We start from the raw sequence: 21,965 nt of genomic DNA, 5'->3' as shown, positions 1-21,965 counted from the left end.
AATGTTGTGCTTGACTCATTTATACAGAGGTTACTTTTGTTCTAGTTTTAATAGTTCCACTTATTCCCGCTGTAAAGCTACTTTAAGATAAAAGCGATGTAAATGGAGGGTCAACTGGCCTCTTCGTTTTGAACATTATGCCCTCTTCTCGGTAAGAGTGGCAATGGGCCCTATGCCCATCCTCACCCAGAGTTTCCAGAGACACCCATGAGAGAACACTAAAATGCATCTTTGCTACCTTTCATAAGCCCATTTTTCATTTAACATGCAGCAAAATGATCATTTACCGTTAGCTGAGCGTGCAGCTTATACTTCTCGTTTTGTTGAGCCTGTACCAGCAATGCCCCAGCGGGAAATAAAGTGAATCGCTTGGTGCCATTCGGTGTGGCCCGTCCTGCCCCCCGGGACGCGTCGGAGGGGCGTCCATTCCGCAGCAGCACAGCTGGAGGGGGCTTTCTGCCTGCCCTGCGGAACTCGGGAGAAAGCCGAGAGCCTTTGCTCTGCCTCAGGCAAGACCATGAGATCTCAAACTGGAGATCTGACACCTCAATCTTCCCGCTCAGGGTGGCAGCGACTGGCCGGGCTGCTGGGGCGCCGTTTAGCAGGCCGGTTATGCGGAGTGTTTTAACGGGTACAAGCCGGGGCTCCAAGCCTGCAGCGCGCAGAGCCTGCCCCCGCCAGCGGACCGGTCCCCCGGCCTGCCCCCGCTCGGCACCTTCACCCCCGGCCGCGCCGCCCCGCTCCTCCGCCCGCTGCCCGCACGGTGGCCGCAGGGAGGCTTCAGCCGGGCAGGGAGCGGGGCAGAGCGGGGTGCGCGGGGCCCGCCCCGCCCGGAGGGGCCCCCGCGAGTGACCGGTGCTGGGCGCCGCCGGGGAGGCGCGGAGGGGGCCGCTGTCCCGGCTGGCGGCCAGGCGAGGCGGCCCGCCTGGGGCGAGGCGGGTCTCGCCCCGCTCCGCGTCCCGCTCCGCCGCGGCGGAGGGGCCGCCCCCGGCCCCGGCCCCCCCCCAGCCCGCCGGCCGCGGTGGGCTCCCGCCGCGCCGCCGCCGCCGCCGCCGCCCCTCGTCCGCGGCGAGGCGGGCCGGCGGGGCCGGGGGGCGGAGGGGGAGCGGCGGCGCACGGCGGCGAGGTGGCTCGGCAGCCCTCCCGGAGGAGCCCGGCCCACCTCTCCCGTACAGGCACCCCCTCCTCCCCGCCCCGAAAGAGGAACTCCCCGCCCGCCCGCAGCCCGGCCGCGGCGGAGGGAGAAGCGGCGGCGGCGGCGGCGGCAGCGCGAGCGGCGGCGGCGGCAGCGCGAGCGGCAGCGCGCCCGGCCCCCCGGCGCAGCATGGCGCAGCAGCGCCCACCGCCCGCCGCCGCCTGAGGCGCCCCGCGGTGCCGAGCCGAGCCCGCGCCCATGGCGGCGCCGCCGCCCGCCCTCGGCCGGGCGCTGCTCCTGCTGGCGGCGCTGGCGGGCGCCGCCGGCCCCCAGAGCTTCGAGCTGCCGGGGGCCCCCATCGACAACATCGAGGTGAGCGGCGGCGGCGTGCTGGTGGCGGGCGGCAGCTGCCTCTACGAGCTGCGGCCCGAGCTGTGGTCCCCCCGCCGCCTGCTGCCGGCGGCGGCGGGGCAGGGCTGCGGGGAGCCCCCCGGCGTCCGCAGCAAGCTGCTGCTGCCCTACGAGGAGGCCGGAGGGGAGGGCGTCCTGCTGACTGGCTGGACCCAGAAGGACGGCACCTGCCAGGTGTGGGAGCAGCCGGCCTACCGGCAGCGCTTGAACCGCAGCGAGGTGGTCAGCTGCCTGCCTGACGGCTCCACCGCCGGCGTCGTCTTCCAGCAGGCCGGCGCCTGGTACCTGGCCGTGGCGGCCACCTACTCGACCGGCAGCTACGGACACCGGCTGGGCTGCGAGCCCTCCCAGTCGGACGAGGCGACCGTCATCACGGTGCGCAGCATAGCCAACCTGGAGTCCAAGGAGGAGCTGGGCATCATCAAGCGCAACGAGGAGCCTTTGCACTTTGTTGACGCGCTCCAGTGGGGAGATCACCTCTTCTTTCCCTACTACAGATTGAAGGCCAGGTTGGGCAACGACACGGAGTCACCAAGCATGGCTGTCCTGGAGCAGCTGGGCTCCTCAGAGAGAGGCTTTTCTTTGCAAGGGCATGTGTATTTGGACTGTGGGTGCAGGAACCTCATCGTTTCCTCCAGCCTTGTCCGCCAGGGCAAGCAGGGATGGTGGGTGGGTGTTTTCCGCCACAGCAACGACACCAAGTCCTGGAACGCCAGCGCCGTCTGCATCTTTGGGATGGAGGAGGTGAAGGAACAAGCCCGTGCGGTGACGCACTTCGTCACGAACAAGGGTAGCCCTGTAAGTCTGGCCATCGTTTTGCTAAGCTTTCCTCCTGCGCACCGTTGTTGTCACTGTTGTCGTTGTGGCTGGTGTCACTGTGCATGACTTGTGGGGTGTCCCTGACCTGAAAGCACATGAAGTTTGCAGGGAACTTCAGAGCCGTGCCAGGCTTTGCGCATCAGCCCTGGCTCCATCAGCTCTAATGATTTCTCCAGCACTTTCTGTTTCTAAAAAGCTGATCCCTTACCAGATCCTGGAGTGTCCTTCCCACCTATGTCTTGGGAAGGACATGTCTGACGGGACACCTGAGGGCATCCTGGGTCAGGCCCGAGTCTCAGGCTCCTGACTCAATGTGCCCTTTTCTGTCAAGGATTAGTTGTATTTCATTGTATTTTCCGTACAGCCTAGATAAAGCATCTCCTACCTTATTCAGTGCATTCACATCTCATGTCATTGCAACTATATCAGAACTGGAAAAAAAAGCCCATCAGATTGACTGCTGTGCACTGGGCGGTGCATGTTGTTATCCACATTGCTCTCTAGTTAGTTATGGTTGCTTGTTCAGTGGTAGGTGTTTCCCACACTTCTCAGGATTGGTCCTGCTTGAGAGGGCTCACAGCCACCCCCCCAAACCCATATGCGCAGCAGACAGCAACAGGAGATATGTCTTTGTTGTTGCAGTGGTTACATTTTCACAGGCAGTGGTATCTCATGGAGATCCCCTGGTCACCTACTTCTCTAACACTCTCTCTTCAGCTCCTTCCTCCTTTTGAGGGTGGGCTGTGCATATGGAGGGCAGGGTGGGCAAGGCTACCGGCTTTGCTGTGGCCTCGGTAGCTAGTAAAGAAATGAACTAGAAATGAAATTCAAGAAGCTAAAAATGTAATTCAGGAGAAGAAGGTGCTTTTGCAAGGCCCATCCATGCTTTTAAGTCACACTCAGAAGTCTTTTCAGAGCTGTTGCAAAAGGAACAACACTGAAAAGTATCAGGGACAGCCGTAGGGGATCGAGCAAGCCATCATAAAGCAAGCCCTGGCCTTTTGCAGCTCCCCCACCATCCAGGGACTTTGCAGCTTAACCCCTGAATCCTTGCTGTGTTAAGATGGGAGTTTGTTGGAAACTCCTTCAAAGAAGTGTGGTAGATTTACTGTCGCTCCTTGGCTTCCCAAATCTAGCCCCCAGCAGAGCGCAGTGCCAAGATTCTTCCAAATACAAACCACTGGAGCACAGGTGTGATTCAGTCTGCTTGTCTCCCTACTGAGCTGCGAGACTATTGCCAGTGTTAGAGGACATAGTTAGGAATGAGAACCCCATATGTGGGTGAAACAACTGTGCTGAAGTAAATAGTGAAACTCTTGCAACAGAGCCGGAGCCAGTCCTTTGATTTCCAGTGCCAGTTTGTATCTTACTGCATGATTTCTATGTTCTCGCAAGACAAACTTGCTGAATGCATTTGAAGTCTCATCCTCATCCCAAAATGCTTATTTGCTAGTTGGATTTTTAATTTGTATTCCTTGTTCCTAATTACTCATGGGGTTTCTTTGTGAGGTGCTTTCTGAGCCTGCAAAACAAAAAAAAAGAAACCTCCTTGGGCAGCAGATCCTTTATAAACACTTTCTAAAGCCCCACACTAGAAATGCCAGAAGAGTCTCATGGATTTCATAGAGTAAGATAGTGCATGTAAGGTGCAGTAGGTATTTCTGTCTCACTGGTGTTCCTCTCAATCCTCCGTCTCCGTTGCCTCCCAGTGCCTGAATATGAAAAATCAATGATCCACTTGTTCAAGGATTGATCTGATTCAGATCAGGCTCCTGTGACTCCAAAGTTACTTTCGTGTCCCAAAAGGCTCGTCCCTCCTGGAAATGTAGATTATATTTGGCTACAATGCTGAAGAATCCCAACTTTAAAAATTATTAAAAGGATTGTTTACTTAACATTATATCCCTTACTATGGTGATGTTATTAATCATGATATTTTGGCACAACAATAAATACAGTTTACCACTGACAGGAAAGTGGTATTTTAATATTTGGTGAGATAGCAGGACATCTGGGTGTTGTGTAGTAGTATGACCTATAACATTACATGGCTAATTATGCTCCCTTTTTAAGCTAATTATATGTGCTTATGGTGTATAAACATAGAAATAAATGCATGTAGTTCAGCTTTAATATGTTTTTTATAGTACAGAAGGTTAGGCTAGGCTATTGCAGAGTAAGTTTGGAGATGACAGGCCCATATGCTGCTGCTTCTGGGTTGTTTTAGTCCAGATCCTTCTACTGTCTCTCACCAAATCATGGGAGTCCCTGCAAACATGGAACGTGCTCTTCTTGGACTCAGAAGTACGTGGGCTTCAGAACTGGCAGAAAGATGGTGTGCGGCACGTCCGTCAGTGCGCAGCTTGTAGGAGAAGTGTGTGCAATAGCTAGCAGTGGCTCTGGCCAGAAAGGAGTGCCGCGTAGCACGGAGCCGTCACGAGTACGTTGTAGTACGATGTGTAGGAATGGCAGCAAGCAACAGTACTTAACGTGTGTTGTAAAGTCCAGTCTTTTAAAGACAGTGTTGGTACTTGGCAAATGAATGTGTTGCAGCATTATGATTGCCTGGAGTACACGACCTGTACGGTGTTTGTGGTGGGCTGACCATGCTGAATGTCAGCCTGACTTTTGCATTGCAGATACCATGTGTTGTAGGGTGCTGCGGGTCTTAGTCTTCTTTGCTGAGTACACTTGAATTCTGCAGCTCCGGTGTGATGTTAGGTACAGCGATCATGATCACAGGCACGGACTGTCACTTTATGTAGGAATTGAAAACACAAATTTTTTTCACAGCAGGAATACAATTTATAGTTAGAGTATACGTTAGGGAGTAGTGGCAGTTTGTTTTGCTTCTGATCTTGTCATTCTTCAGATTTCTGTAATTATTCTGATTACCTTTAGGCAAGACATCCTCTTACCTGTCTGCACTCACACAACTGCTTGTATTTGCACTGTGTTGGCACTGTGCTTCTCAATAGTACGCTGCAAGAGGGACTTAGCCTGAAGTATTTGTGGTCCTGAATTCCCTGCTATGCTACTGCTGCATGTTCTGCTCTGAATTCATTCCTGTAAGGAACCGAGCTTTCTGGCCCTAACCCAGTAAAGCACTTAAGGGCATATTTAACATTAGGGATGTAGTTCCATCATCTTCAGGGGAACTGCTCATGCATTTAAAGTTAAGCATGAACTTGAGTACTTCACTGGATTGTAACCAAATTGTTCCACATCCTGTAGGAACTCATTGTAGGTGTGTAATCTCTTTAGCCTCGCATTGCTACTTAGGCCAAAGTCGACATTTGCATTAAGTTTTACTGCTGCATTTGAGCCTGACGTTGAAAATTAGTAGTTTTTAAGATCCTTGCTTACCAACTTCATCAAAAAGTAGGTGACTGCTACAAATTCTTGTGGAATTTCTGCTTATGAGAACTAGCTAATTCTGTTTTCGTTTTGTGCAGTAGTGTGCACAAAGCATTTTGTCCTAGTTGGATGTGTTTATTCTGGACATATATAATACTGGATTCCCAGAAACACGATCCATAACTAGCAAGAGGCAAGTGGTGTCTTAGATGAAACTACTCTGAAGACATTTTGCAGTTTTATATTCAGCTTGTTTTCCTCTGATCCACATGTCTCTTAGTTTTGATTGCATCTACTTATATGCACCATCAAGGTGTATGTGTTAATGGACTCGCTAGCATAACCTACATGTACATAAGCGCATCTTCTTCACAATTTCCTTAGTTAATAAATGTGAATTTGCCAAATCTCATCCTCCGTTTCTTTTCAGAAACTTGACTGAGCACTAACAAATATTTTTCGTGGATCACAATTATGAAATCCAAGCTCCTGAAACAATACGTAGGACGAATGCTGGAATTTGTCACAAACTTGCTCCAGTAGCTAGTGAGCTTTAAGAAGGCCTTTCTTTCTGTTCCGTGGCTGAACAGGAGCCACTAGAATCTCAGATGTCTCCCAGATATCTACTAGAATCTCAGATATCTCCCAGGATCTTGTGGATCACAGCCAAGCAGATGAGTAGGAGAGGTGCTCAAATTAGAGAACATCAACAGGAGAGAGTTGTAGGATGTTACCTAACCTCAGTGACAAATCTGGAAATTAGTTTTGCCATTAAAAAAAGTTGCATGGGAAGAAAAGTATTCTACAATTTTTCAGGGAGAAGATCCAAAAAAGTGTTAGGCATATACGTGTAAGACAGAGACAAGTTGCTGTAGTTAAATTAAGGTGTTTATTTTATGATATGCAAAGGCTAAGTAGCTGTGATAGCTACTGAATGCTAAGCTATCTCGGTTGGATTTTCATCTGCTATTTAATGCAAGTAAAGATATGTAACAGTCTGTTCTTTGAATTTTTGCATTTTTCAGTGGGTGATGAATATGTGGGTTGGTATATGCCCCTTAATTTATCAAGCATAGTTTGGAATCCTAGGACAAATCTTAGCTGGTATAAGCTCTACTGAAATGAGATTTTGAAGTCAACAGAGTCACATCAGTTTAATCACAGCCATTAATTTGCAGGAATGACATTTGAATTTGTGTGGTAACTCATTCCAAAATGATTCATAGTCTTTTATTTAAGGAAAGAATTACAGACTTCTAAATATCGTTTGGTATCAAAATTGATTCTGTAATAGTTTTCTAGTAGTAATCTCCTGTGTATTACCAGACTGCTAGTATTTCATCTGATGTTTGACAGATTTCTAGATTTAACATTTCTAGAGTGAATATTTCTGTCCAGTTACAATGAATTTCCAGTTCATCCCTGTTTGGTGTGGGAAGTAAGCCATAGGAGACTTGTAAACTCTTACATTGTCAGTGAGAAGAAGAGTTGCTTTTAGTCACCTGGCTTCACCAGGTGCTCTTAGTGGAAACTTTTGAGAGCCTGGGGGCTCTTGAACAGAGGATTCATTTCCTTGGGATCACAGAATCATTCAGGTTGGAAGGAACCTCAGAAGAGACCTCCAGTCCGGCCGCCTGCTCACAGCAGGGTCAGCTCTGAGATCAGACAAAGTTGCTCTGAGCTTTGTCCTGTCAGGTCTTGAAACCTCCAGGGATGGAGACTGCACAACCTCTCTGGACAACCTGTTCTGCTTAATTGTCCTCATAGTGGTATTGTTTAATCTCCTGTCCACTAGAAACATCCCCTGTTTCAGTTTGTGTCTTTATCTCTTCTTGTCCTGGATACACCTCAGTCAAGAGCCTGGCTCTGTTTCTCTGGTCCCTCTGAAACTGTCTCTTCTGTAGGCTGAACCAGCGCAGTTCCCTCAGTCTTTCCTGACAGGGCAGGTGCTCCAGGCTCTGACCGTCACAGTGGCCCACTGTTGAAGTCACTCTGATTTATCAAGATCAGTGCTGTACTGAGGGTCCCAGAACTGAGTGCAGTATCCTAGACGCGATTGAATATGTGCCAGGTAAACGAGGATAATCACTTTCCTCGCTCGATCTGGCTGTGCTCCTGTCGATACAGCCCAGGATGTTATTAACCTTCGCTGCTGCCTGGATACACCGTTTAGCCTACTGCCCTCCAGGACCCTTGAGTCCTTCTCAGCAGAGCTGCTCTCCAGTCTGTACCGTCACAGGAGGTTAGTCCATCCCAGGTGCAGGACTTTGCATTTGTCCTTGTGGAATTTCTTGGGGTTCCTGTTGGCCTATTCCTACAGCCTATCTAGGTCCCTCTCAATGGCAGCCCTGCACTCAAGCATGACAACTTATTCTGATGTCGTCCACAAGCTTAACCCAGAAGCTTTCAGCATCTTCCTCCAGGTCATTGATAAAGATATTGAGTAGAGCATGTCCCAGCATAGGTTCCCTGAGGAAATCCACTTGTAACCAGTATCTAGGTAGAGTAAAAACCATTAACCAATACCCTTTGAGCCTGACGGTCCATCCAGTTTTTCCACCCATCCAGTAGGCCCCCTGTCTAAATTGTAACATCTCAACTTTGATACAAGGATGCTGTGGGAAAGGGTGCCAAGAGCCTTGCTAAAGTCAAAGTAAATGACATCCACTGTTCTCCCGTCCTCTGCAAATCAAGTCATATCATCACAGAACGCAATCAGGTTGGTCAGGCATGATTTATCCTTGGGAATCCATGCTGGCTTTCCCCAGTCACTTTCTTCTTCTTCTTGTGCCTAGAAATGGCTTTCCAAGAGAATTTTGCTGGTTTTCCCAGGGAAAAAATGAGACTAACCAATGTGTAGTTCCCCAGGTCATCCTACTTGTCTTTTCTTGAAGATGGGTGTAGTATTTGCCTTTATTCAGTTGTTGGAGACTTCCTCTGATCTCCACAACTTTTGAAATATGAGAGAATGGCCTCACAGTGTCATCAGACAGTCTCTCAGCATCTTCCTACAGATCCCATCTGGTTCCCCTGGGACTTCTATGAGCTGAAATTTCTTAAGAGATATCTGGCTTAATCCTCTTCCAGTACTGGTAGTTTCTCTCCTCCTTGAACTCTGTAGACCTTGCTGGTGAAGTCAAAGCCTTATCTGCATCCCCTGTCAGTAAATCACCTGATCTATTCAGCAGCTGGCACACATTTTCATTGTTTATTCTTTTATTGCTCATGTGGTGGTAGAAACTCTTCTTGTTGCCCATAACATACATCACTTGCCAGTTTCAACACCGGGTGAGGTTGGGCTTTCCTAACACCATCCCTGCATGTCCAGGCAGTTCCTCCTTAGTCGCTTGTTCCTGCTTCCACCTCCTCTATGCTGTTTTTCTGCATTGTCATTCAGTCATGACTTCCCTGCTTGTTTTCCTGAGTTTTGTGCTTGGAGGAGGTTGTCCTGAAAGACCTACTAGCTTTCCTGAGCTCTGTTTCCCTTCAAAGCTGTCGCTTAGGGGATCCCACTAACCAGTTCCCTGAACAAGCTGAAGCCTGGTCTCTGGCTCTGTACTCTGCTGTTCTTTCCTCACCACGCTAAGGATCCTGAACTCAGTTATTTCATAGTTACTACAGTGAAGGCTGCCATTGATTATCACATCCCCAGTCAGTTCTTCCTTGTTTGTGAGTAGCAAATCCAGAAGAGCATCACCCTTCACTGACCCCATAGGGTTAACAAAGCCTGGGTCCCATCTCCTTCACTTTCCCCCAGAGCTCTGTAGGCCTGATCTGCACTAGGCAATGTCTTTGGTGTCCACGTGGATGTGCAACAATGGGTAGTGGTCCAAGGAATCGAAAATGATTGGCAGTCTCTCTGCAATGTAATGGATTGGGGCCCCTGAAAATAAAGAAACCTGTTGTGTCAGCATGACGGTTTCACAGTTGTGTGCCTTCGTCCTTCGCAGGAGGGAAGCTCCAACCACGGTCACCCACCACTTCCTTTTGCTTTCTGCTAATGCTCTGTTCAAGCTCATTTGGTTTCAAAGCCTTCCTTAATGGAGCTTGTTCTCCCTCATTGGTTATTAGGACACTTTATCAATTCTGTAAACTCAAATCTAAGTGCGTTTCTGCTGCTGCAAGAAGCCGCAAATTTCTAGCCTCCCCCATCTCCGGAGTCTCCATCAACCTCTTGCTCAAGTGTAGCCTCTGACTGTCCTTCCTGCCTTGCATCATGAGGCTCAGGATCTTGCTTCTGTGGGTCTCTGTGAAGACCCTCTCATTTCCTGGTCATCCTCCCTGATTTTTTGCAGTCTGCTCGCCTGGGATGATTTGTCCACCTAGCATTGCTATGCAGTGCACAAATTAAAAAACCTCATGGAAATAAAATTTTGGAACAGTTCATCTCCTCATTCCTTAGCCCTAATAAAGGCTCGCTGCATGCACCAATATTTGTTACCCTCTGATATAATAAAAATTGGGAAGGAGGTCAAAGGGTGGTGAAGTTAAGAAAGAAGAATGAGGTTCCAGGAGTTTTTTCCCTCTAGGAAAAATATCTATGTATTGTTCCAGTGTTGACTATTGCTATATGCTGCTCACAAGTCTTGTGTCCTTTTGTATAGCTGCATCTGTTCATTCAGGCTGATGCTCAACCCCCTTATTTTTACTTTTTGGCCAGCTGCAATATGTTGATTGCTGCGTGAGCTAAAAATGCTGCCCTTCCCTCTGAGGCATGCAATGTAAAATTATCAGGAGGAAATCAAGACAGACAGTAGAAGTGTGAATACGGTTGCTGCAGCTGGAATCATATGGAGATAAATCTGCAAATGAGATGCAAAATAGAAAATTAGTATAAATACCTTTCATGCCAATAACCAAACAGCATAGTGGGGTGAACATAAACGCAAAATGTAAGTTAATTCAGGAGATCTCTAGGCTGACCTGTGCATGTCAAGATTTTGGGGGACTATAGAATAGAACAGAGGGTGGAACTGAAGAATTAAAAAAAGAAAGGTCTTCTAGAGCAGTATTGTCTTTTCTTTTGCTTTTCTTGTTTTTGTATGAGCCTGAAAATGTTACAGGATAGACAGACAGATGATTGTGGACATGAGTGACTCTTCAAGTATAAAGGAAGTTTAGACGGTAAATGCATTTTAAGGATGGATTTAGCTGTGAAAGGAAAAGCTTGGGAAGGCCCTACAGTGCTGTAACCCCATTAGTCACAGTGAAAGAGGTAAAAGAGCTTGTTAGAAAAATAAATGCACATGGAAAAGGGATGACAGAAGGGTCAGCAGCAGCTGCACCCTGGAGGGAACAGGCAAGCTGGAGAAATAGGTTGCAAAAGAAAGAAGGCAATTTTTGTTGTGACTGCCCACCGTCTAAATTCCCCCTCTTCTTATCTGTATTAGCTCAGTGTCACATTGACCCTCCCTCTAGCAAGAAGAGTGAGGGGAGGAGGCTTCCACACTTGTCAGTATTGGTTCTTCAGTCAGATGAGGAGGATGCACTGATATGACACTAGTTATTTCACTAGTATGTGGGTCAAAATAAAATCTGGCAGCAAAGCTTTTCAGAGGCTGGGTGAGTCCTCTTCTCTTCTGCGATCTTATTGTACAGAGTCTACGAGGAACCTAGGGTGGTTTGTTTTCCTTACACCACTATATGGTGCGTTGCAGAAAAAAAAAAAAATCCTAATTCTGGTGGAAATGAAAGCCTGGAAGCTTCACCTCCTCACTCCTCAGCCTGAGTGAAGGCTGACTGTGTGTACCAGTACTGGAGTTCTGTTACCTTCTGATCTAATAAAAAAGTGAGTTAACTTTTTCCACCTTAAAATGCTTGCAATCACTTCCCCCCCCGCCCCATCTAAAACAGACCTCCGTGGTAGTGGAGTCTCATGCCTAAATGGGTTTCACTGAAGTTCTGTGCCAGTTCCTGTGTCTTCTTCCTGCTGCATGAAAAAAAAAAAAAAAATCTTTAAATATGAAAGTTAATCAAGTCTTCATTTACTCCAAGTGGCTGTTCTTGCAAGCTAATTAAAATAATTCATACGACTGAAAAACATTTTAATTGACTGAGGTTTGCAGTTCAGAAAAAAATTATTTCTATGTGGAAAGACTTTTTGGGGTTAAGCCAGCATCCTAGCATGCAAGAGAGTTGAATTCAGCTGTTACTATGTTATGGATTCACTTCATAACTTTGAGAAATGCCTTCACCTTTCTGCAAAATGTCAGGTTTTATGGTCCATTCTCACACTTTGTCTTGTGCATTAAAGCGAAATAGGTTCCTGCACTCAGAGGGTTGTTGTAGGCTGAGGAATCCGTCCTTGAGGCTGAGCTACTGGGCTCGTTCCGAAGGACCTGGTCCTATGTGAGCTCTTCCTCCCACCTCTCCATGCCTGCCACTCCTTTGTGCCTGCACTGGCATCCGTGCAGCCACATGTTCATGTGATGAGGAGAAAGAATGACTCAAATGAAAATTTAGGTAGGTAGATGCATTTACAGACCATTTTCTAGGTGCACCTCATTTCCTTAACGAAGCTCACTGGAAAGCATTATACTAATAGAGGGGAAGGGGAGGTAGAGCTCAGCTGAGGTTGGACCCATTTGATGAGCAGGTGTGATCACACCTTTGGCAGCCTCTGCCCCGGAGATTGACTTAAAGCAATTACAGGACTGCAAAACTGAGGTACTGCTTGCTAAGGAGATATCTGGGCTTGTAGGGAGTTTGGGGCAGAGATCATCTCTCACCTGGTGAATGACCTTATTCTCACACATCAGGGCTTCCTTTCAGCACTTGATTGTCTACACTCGGGGTTACCTTGTTTGGTTTTTCCTTCCACAAGACACAGGGATTTCCTGCATGATGTTTACTTTCCTGAGCTGCTTACACGTGTTTGTCACTTAACTTTCTTCAGCTTGGACAGAGAATTGTAGGTGACATGTTGATTTTAAAGTTCACATGGCTACATTTATATTCTCCCTGACATGAACTTTATGCTGCTTTATCTCATTTTTATATTTATGTAATATGCAAGTCTCTACTTCCTTTAGTGTAAAGCAGGAAACCAGAAAGGGGAGGATGAAGCTCTGCATTTTCTGACATGCACACACACACACAAAAAGTTTGTGTGTTTGAAGTGCCTCCTTTCTCCAGGATATTTGCATGCCGAGTGGTTGCTGAGTGTATCTGTAGCCTTCATGGTACGTGTAGTCAGATGATGGCACAGCATGGCTGCATTGAGAAGAACTGACAATTCGGAATAAGCCCAGGGCATTATGTCCCAAAAAAGGGAAATTCTCTTGCAAAGTAACTTGCTGCTGCTCAGCCAAGTCTGTGTCCCACTGAGGTCAGTGATTTAGCTGCAGTAGATGTAATCTCTATCACAGATGTGACCAGTTGCCTCGTATAAAAAAGAAGTAGTTTCATGTGCCATTTCCAATGATATGTTGCTCTGAAATTGTGTCAGAATTAAAATGTTACTCAAAGTATTGTCTAAAGTTGAGTTCTCTGAGAATCTTTCCAGGGATTCTTCTTTTTCTTAATGTTTTGCAGTATAGGTGAATGATTTTGTAATAGCTTTCTCTTATATCTGATTTTCAGAAGGAACGATCAATCAAGAAATTACCTACCTTGATTCGCTCTGGATTAGTGGCTGTTTATGGCACAGTTGTTTTGAATCAGATAGTTCTCTTTCTGGGAACAGATGATGGACAGTTACTGAAGGTAAGCTGGGCATGGCAGTTCTTCCCTTCTCCATCAGCTGCTGCTGCGTTCAAGAGGGTAAATGTTTCCTGGTTTAGGCACTGTGTTATAAAGAGATACAATCCCCTGAATCTCTATTTCTTTTTTGTTTGTTTGTGAAGTAACTGCTGTATTGTTACTTGGAGAGCAAGATAACTTTCAAAAGCAATTATGTACCCTGCTTAAAATTCACGGAAATGTTTTGTTAAACTGCTAATGCCCACAGTGTCAATTTATGGACTGTGGAGTTCTGTTACTCTGTTTTTTGTTTCCTTCCTTGCTTTGATTTTCCAGTAGAAATATTAAACATTGTTAGATGTTGGAAGCATGTTTGTTTGTTTGTTAGCACATCTGTGTGATGTGAATAGCTGTCCATTAGAGAGAAAAGTCAAGATTAATTTTGCCTTAGCTTCTGAATAGTTGACCTACGCTAGCTTAAATCAATCACCTGGAAGTGAAAGTCATCTTATCTCATTATCAAACTTTTCAACCATCCAGTCAAATGTCTTTTATGCTTTCATTTTTTCTGGGTTTTGCAAGAATATGCATTTCCTGTCTACATTGCAAAGGATGACTCTTGTTTTTTGTTTTTATTAAGCAGACGGTTGGAGAGGAATATAGTAGAGAGCTTGAAAAGCTTTTACCCATATGTTTCACTGTGCTTTTGATAATGAAAAATGAATTTGAAATCTTCCGTGTCTCTTTAGCACAGTAAAGACCATGAACATATCTCTCTTGTTTAGTCTTGTTTATGGAAAACCTTGTATCAATGTTGGTGTGCTTATTAACTTGCAAAATAAAGTTTCTGTGGTCTCTGGTTCTCTTGAATTCTGTGCGAAGGGTGGCGGAAAACTGTAGAGTTGGGCAAGGTAAGAAAAAGAAGTACCACCTCAGATGTATGCTCACAGAAGCCATAAAGAAACTTCTGTCCTGAAGACAGTTGTCACTGACTTGCATAGGTTCCTTTTTCCATTATGGGTGTCTGGACGTTAGTTTGTTCTCTGAAGGCTAATGCTGTCTTCTCCATTCATAGGAGTACTTAATACATTATGACTTTGGGATATAGGCGTCTCTTCCACAGTCATTTTCTGCATCAATCAGGAACGTACTTGGTGGGAGGGTTGTTTCATACACTAAACCAGTGCCAGATTCATTGCAAAATGTGTCTGGCATGGATTTTGTTGAAATTCTGTTCTGGTGGTGTTTTCCTCCATCTTTCTGCAGTGTGAGAGCCAGTGCAGTAGGTGAATTGAATCAGGTCACAGTAAATCATCTCAGAAGCTGTGATGTAGCTGAAATTAGGCTTTTGTTTAAAATGCTGACTGATCAATAAAAGAACTTGTGAATAATTTAATTTCATGTGTTTTAGGCTGTTCTTAATGAGGATATGGAATCTAATTGCCCAGAGGTTTTATATGAAATTAAGGAAGAAACCTCCATTTTCCCCAAACTTCGACTTGATCCGGGAGATAATAACTACATCTATCTGTCCTCTGCCAATAAGGTAAGCACAATATTAAATAAAATAATAAATTGAAGTAAACTACTGCTTTAAGGGTTTCTGCCACTTTATAAGTGAAGCATCAGTTTGGGTCAGTTAGACCTTAAATATCCAAACTGCAGTTACCAACTTTACATCTAATACCTGGTTATGTTGTCTAAATTTGGGCTGCCGTTCTGCAGAGCTTAGAAGAGCTTCCACTGTCATGGTGCTGCCCACTGTTGCTATGATCCAGTGGCACGCTTAATCCCATGCTTATTTTATGTCATTCTGTTGAGAGAGTCTTTGTTTCTCTTTTTCCTGGAGTCATCATGCAGAATCAAGCTTGGAGGTAGCAAACAAAACTTGTAGACTCTTTGGTGACGGAGTTCCTCTGAATTAGCAATCCAAGTATTGGTAGGCCAGGGTTTCCTAGTCAGTTATGGAGTTTCTAATGTGAAGAAATCTCTTAATCTGAGAGATGGGTTTGAAGTCTTAGTTCTGTTGAAATCAATGATAAAATTCTCATCATCTTCAGTTAGGCATAGACTTTAAAATACAAAAACAAAAACACAGCCAGAAGCCACTATATGTGCATGCATAGTGAGGCCAAGGAGTTCAGCAATCACTGGGGGCTACTGCATGCGAGCAAAGGCATCAGCGCTGTGCGTCAAGCGGCGAGTGGCTCCCAGGAGCTGGTGCAGTTGTTGCAGCACATCCTGCAGCAAGGCTACTGAGCACCAACTCAGCAAATTCCTTTGTTTCACCAGCAGCAGGGAAGATGGCAGTGAAAATATAAGGGCTGGCTGTCCATCTTAGCTGGAGAGGATTTCACCCAGCACTTGATTACCTTCATTTACAATAAAATCACTTTTCCAGCACTGAACATAGCATTTTAGCCTGCTGTCTGAGAGAGTGGGTAAGTTGGTAGAACTCCTGACTGAACCATCTATCACAACTACAGAAGGAATCAAAATTTCAGTCAAAAGTATATGTAGATATTCAAAGTAAAGACTTGAATTTTCTTTAGCTTTGGTAAAAGAGCAAGTTGTTATAGAGGAACAACAGCTTTTAGGAATAAATGCCTCTCTCTGATCATCTCTTGGAGCTTAAATAAGGCTTCTACACTGTCTTTTTCAACTTGCTAGTAGTCTATGACGTTGGCTGGTTTCTGCACTGATTATCTCACACACCTTCAGATAAATTGAAATTTACAAGATATGTCTGGAAACAACAGTAAATACGGTTTTACAGAAAGCCATGTATCCTTACTTGTGTTCATAAAATATAGGAACTTTTAATTCTTGCAAATTTGTAAAAAAATGGTTTGAATTAGGACTATTTTTCTTACTAAGATTATTCATTAACATTGTTATTAATAACATTATTTATATTTGTATTCAGTATTTGTAATCAGCTTTCTCTTTTTTCTTTTTCCTTTCCTTTTCTGAAAATGGCTGGCTAGGATATTCGAGCTGAATGTACAAGTATAGCTACATACAATATAGCCACAATTATCTACATTTACTTGTTGAAATGGCATTTTCATGCATGCTAAGTAGTTGCATGCATTTGTTCTAGTGTGCACATGCAGTAACCTGATATGGTGATGCAAACACAGATGCATTTTGTTTTGTGCATGCATTTTTGGATGCACCTTCATCAATCATTTAATAATCTCAGTTCTGATGAGAGGAAAACAGTATTCTGCTAAGCAGAGCATTATTTGTAAAATATACCTCCTTTCTATTGTTATCTATAATTCGCTATGCTAATCAGTCTTTCTTGCATTAATCTGTCCATGCTGGCCTTTGAGCAGTAGAACCAAATTGTCATTGTCAGAGCCGTTTCATTATCTGATGGCAAAATACAGCGTGCATAAAATAGGTTGCATATTTCTATCCGAAGGTCGTCTGGCAGAGGGGAGTCCATAAGGAAACTTTCCCAAAGGGATCATGCTTGGTTGCTGTCAGATTTTTAATGGTAACCCTCAATTTCTCTGGTTATGGAGGCTATTTTAATTCAGTGTATTATTGCATTCTTTGGTTTTAGGTGAGAAGAATACCAGTTGCAAATTGCAGTAGATACGTTTCTGAGCAAGAATGCTTATCTGCAAAGGATCCCTACTGTGGGTGGTGTTCTTTGAACCAAAGGTATTTTTTGGTATTTTAGACTTTCATATAAAAGCAATGCATTATTAGTCAGTGTACATTTTGACTGGCTTGGGGCTATTCAGCATCAAGATTGTATCTACTGAATTTTTATGGAATCAGTCATAGCCATAAATGTGAGACACTTTATTGTCATGTGGAAGGGAGCTCTGCACCTTTTAAAGACCATGTTAATCCTCAGATTTTTGAGATCTACCCATAAAATATATGTTGGGCTAAGAAGAAGAAATTATTTTGGTTTTAGAACAGATGTTTTTGCTTTCCAGATTGAAGGATAAAATTATATCCTCTTACTTGAAGCATCTTAATGGCTGGGAGCATCTTGCATGTGAGAACAGGGAAAGAGTGCTCAGTTGTCTTCAGTATTCAGAGTTTCTTGCTTTGGAACCACTGCCTTTGGTTTAGGCCAGAGGAGAATTTCTTTCTAAATGCTTCATCCTCATATTTGAGTCATTAGTTTTTCTGCTTTCTTTGAAGCAGGTTTGAAAGCTGTTGTACGTCTTTGGCCTGGACTGGCGAAATTCCTGGGTCCATCCTAAATTTAGATTTTTGTCCTCCCTGCCCTGTCTGTGTGGCTATCTGAGAGTCTCATTTTTATGCTGGTTACAATCTGTCTGCTCGTTTTCATCACGTGTGTGTTCATGGGCAGGTTGTACTCATTTGTTCTGGTGCTCACGTTGCCTTGGCTTAAATAGGTTTTCCCCCTCCCTCACACTTATCTCCTCAGTGTTTTTGTGAAAGCAGTCTCTTTTTTCACTTTCACTTTGGTGTGCTCAAGCAGCTAACTTCACTAAGATCCTCTCACATAAGACGCTCCTTTCTTAACACTGCTCTGGTAACCCTTCTGTGAAGTTTATGCATCCTTTTAAAATAAGGATGGCCAGGACTGTCACAGTATTCCAGAAGAGATTTCAGCTGTGCCTTGCTCAATGGTGTTTAATCAGTCCATCCAGAATTCGCCTTATTTTATGTGTCCTGGGATCACAAACGTCTTTTTCATGACAGCATCGCATTGACGGGCCACAGTCATCCATGATCAAATAATGCCCCCAGGTCCTTCTCTTTCTTTGTTTTCTTTCCAACTGATGAGTTTCCAGTCTATAACACATATGGGTTGTGAGATTTTTACTGCTCTAGATATATGTTCTTGTACTTCATGCTTTGAAATGTCATCCCATTTCAAGGTTATCCAAGTTTTCCTGTGTGATATTCTCATCTTCCTCTGCATGGTAATGTTCCCAATTTTGTACCATCAGCAGATGTCGACAGTGTAAACCTTCTTTAATGCCAATTCATCAGTGATTCAAACATTAAACAAAAGTGGTTATAAGATTGATTTTTGAGGAATTCTACTAGTAGCCTTCTTTTAGGAGGTTAATGCTTCCTATTTTGGTTTGTTTCAATGTCAAGGTGATTTTGCTGAAGATCTGCTACTTTGTGTTTGCAAAGGTAGTTATTAGAAGAGAGTAGGTGTTTATTCTGTAAGGTGTTTTCTTCAAACTGTCTTTTGCTACCTTGTTAGAAACTGTATATGTTACAGTGCTAAGCTTTTCAGGCTTTTAGTTACCTTGTAAAGAGTTTGCGAATAACAGTTATTAGTCAGTAAATCCCCTGTTTATGAGGGGAATCACCAAAAGTTTCCATCTGGTTGAAACAGAAATAATTTACTCTTCTGGAGAAAAAATGAATTACTATAATATGAATCCCGTTCAACACCCACGTAACTTTTCACCGTTAAGCACTTAGCGTCATTAAATATTTGGTTTTGTGAAGAGAGAGCTCTGAGCGAAGCTTTAGAAAAAGAGGAAGACAAGTTTTAGGCCAGTATTTTCATGTAAGTCCATACGTGTCCACTAAAGCACTATATTTCATAATAACTTTGAGATCAATGATACGCTTTCTACTCTTACTGGGAAATAAATTTTATATTAAATATGTACTATATTTTTAAAATAAAATTTACCAGCAGTGCTTCATTTTAAAGACAGTGTGAACTCAAATCCAGTATTTTGATGAAAAAATCTGCACATCTTATTGCGAGTGAAAACAAAATGAAACAAAATGTTTCTGCTGTTCCTATTTCTACTCTTTCTTCCATAGGGACAAATATATAAATTCTTCTTTTCACTTACAGTCATTCAAAACAATTAGTCATAGCATTGTGTGATTTCTCTTAATGTTTATAGATTTTCTATAGATGAATCAGATTTACCTGAAGTATGCTGAAATGATTCCAATACAAGGTACTGATGTTTTACATGTATTTTCCATATGGAAATAACAGAATATATCTTAGTTATCTGACATGACCAGACTTCTGAATTTGGTCAGTCTGCGTGACATCTGTGGACTTCATTCAGGGGCTGGTACCTTGGAAAAGGAAGCCAAAACTTTCTCTGAATCCATGTTCTCATTCCATGAGGAAATCAGTATGCTTTAGCAAGACAGAGAGGGCAAAGTCAGTAGGATCTGTAGTTAATACAAGATTAGTGAAGCAGAGACTTAAGTAAATATAAATGAACCAGTATGCACAGGTATCATGTTGGCATAATGAAATAAAAGGAACTCAGTTGCAATTGTGAAGAGGAATCTTTACTAGTATAAAGAACTAGCTTGCTGTGAAAGATTAAAAAAAAATCTTGACTCTGCTTTCCTCTGTACACATATCTATGCATGTCTGGAATCTGATCCTAGGGTTTCATACCTTATAGTTTCATACTTGTTTAGGGTCCAGTCCAGTCCACCTTTCCAAGAAAGCCAGACTTAGTAGTTGTCTGAGTCTGTATGTTAATTTTGTGGTTCACAAATAATATTTATCTGTTACATTCATTCCAGTGTGCTTGCAAACAGTATCAATTGTCTAAACATAGGGATATAACAAAATAATCTCATCTTTAGGTGAGTGGAATTCATGTTACTCTTGGCCTGTGCAGGGCAATTGTGAGAATTTCTGCCGGGGGGCATCAGATGCTTGACTGTGCCCTTTGCTTGCTACAAAATGACCGTTCTCCATAGCACATTGTTTGAGTGTTAAAGGTCAGCTTTTAGAGCAACAAAAGACACATTTTTTCCTGGCATGAAGACAAGCATGACCCTGGGTCCTGAGTGGCATTACTTTTTTTTTTGCCATTAAACTCAGATTCTTCACTGTAGATGAGGGAAACAAGTTCACTGCTTGTGTTTCTCGGGCAGTCTAAGAAGGCAAATAACTTTGTCCTAGGACAGTTTTAAATATTCAGCTTTATAAACAATTTTCTTTTTTAATATTTTAATATTAGTGTCATTGGAATGCATACACTCATTTAGTGCCTTGCATCTTCAACATTATAATCCTCAGCCTGTCAGAAACTATAGGATGTCTCTCTCATTGCCAGTGAGAGTTATCTACCCATACATATCCGAGCATCTGGTTTGTGCACATCTGGTGATGACAGATCCCATCCTCTGTGGTTCTAAGACTGTGGTGCTAATGGACCTTTGTGATCTCAGCAAGGTGAAGAGAGATGTAAATGAGACTGAGATTTGTCCTAGTTCAGACAGTTTGAAATATGTCAGGCATAGTCCCAATTTCTTACAGTATAGTTGTGATCTGAATGTATTCAGATGCAAAGCCCCACCAGGTTCTTGTGCAGCAGGAACTCAGTTTCCTGAGTTAGACCGCAAAGGAAGTGACCTTGTGCTTAACTGCATTCCAGTTGCCAACGTCTTGATCTACAGAGAAGACAGCTTTATGGTTCCTATGGTTTGTGGGGTTATTTTGGGCATTTTGGAAAGCGATAGATATTTTTCTTGAAAGTCATTCTTGTGTTATTCCTTCTGGAGAGAAAACGCATTGTGAAATACATTTAGTGAGCTCCTAATGAAAAAGGCCCATGCTTTGCAAGTAGGTACTCATTTCTAGTTTTTAGCGAAGGAGTAGTTCGTTAAGGCACATGTCACTGATCACATGATTGAAGCTATACATGCTTCTATGTTTGGTAGAAAAGTAGTATTATTAAAACAATATTAAATGTTACATTTATTTATAAATATTCAATCTTAATATTAAAATATTAAGATACATGCAGTTAGAACTTAAGTGTCTTTAATTGCTAGCTATATGAAATTACTTGAAGTTAATCCATGGATTGTTCATTAACTGTTCACAGCAGACAGTATTTTAAGGATTCACCTTTCAAACTCAGTGGTTGTCCATCTAATTTGTATACCTACATTCTCCTTTTCTTACCACATGTTTTTAATACATGTAATCTTTGCAGTACTTGTATATTGCAGTGTTTCCTCATTCTTCCTTTTCTGTTGTGTAGTTTCTGTTTCCTACAATTTGGCATCTATAACATTTTTATTAACTTTGTTCCATCCTACTTCTGAAATGGATTTTATTCTTGAAGACAGAGGAATATATTTTGAACTACCTTTTCAAACCCGTTGTTTTTAACCAATTGCACTGACATAAAAGGGAAAGATTACCATTCACATCAGTGGACGACAGAGGAGATTAAGGAAGGAGGATGCATCTCATCAACTGTACGCATTCGTAGCATAGCTCTACATCTGAGCGTCACCCCCATCTCCTCTTTTACTCTTTGGAGAGAACAAGCAGCTTGTATAATGTGATTCATTTCATTTTTGTATGAATGTCTAAACTAAGTTCGGTGAATTGCACCTTGAAAGAGCGTACTTCTCCCCATTGAGTGTAGAGGAAACTGCGAGGGTCAGATCTAGAGCTGTACAATGGAGCAATCAAGTTGGGGGTGATGAATCCCATCCCAGGCTACCAAGTCCACTGTTAGTGGCCAAGCATCTAATATTTGCTTGAGTCCCACTGACTTAATCAGGACCCTAGAGCACATATCAATGCATTGTAATT

General features: G+C 43.8%; 1 protein-coding gene across 2 annotated transcripts in view; it reads left to right on the top strand.

The window, feature by feature from the left end:
* Window positions 1-1,393: 1,393 nt before the first annotated feature.
* The window catches only part of PLXNC1 (plexin C1), a gene marked incomplete at its 5' end in the record, with an annotated part of 72,797 nt that continues 52,225 nt past the window's right edge, over window positions 1,394-21,965 (top strand). For both annotated transcript variants that reach the window (XR_014227884.1, XM_082309094.1), the window contains 4 exons: window positions 1,394-2,344; window positions 13,304-13,426; window positions 14,814-14,948; window positions 16,977-17,077. Coding sequence is in view for 1 of the 2 variants with exons in the window: in XM_082309094.1 (XP_082165220.1) it covers window positions 1,394-2,344; window positions 13,304-13,426; window positions 14,814-14,948; window positions 16,977-17,077 (1,310 nt within the window). The remainder of the gene's footprint in view (window positions 2,345-13,303; window positions 13,427-14,813; window positions 14,949-16,976; window positions 17,078-21,965) is intronic.

Source organism: Platalea leucorodia, assembly GCF_965183815.1.
Source record: "Platalea leucorodia genome assembly, chromosome: 4".
In the NCBI taxonomy this organism is placed as follows: Eukaryota; Metazoa; Chordata; class Aves; order Pelecaniformes; family Threskiornithidae; genus Platalea; species Platalea leucorodia.
This window is presented reverse-complemented; position numbering and strand designations above follow the sequence as displayed.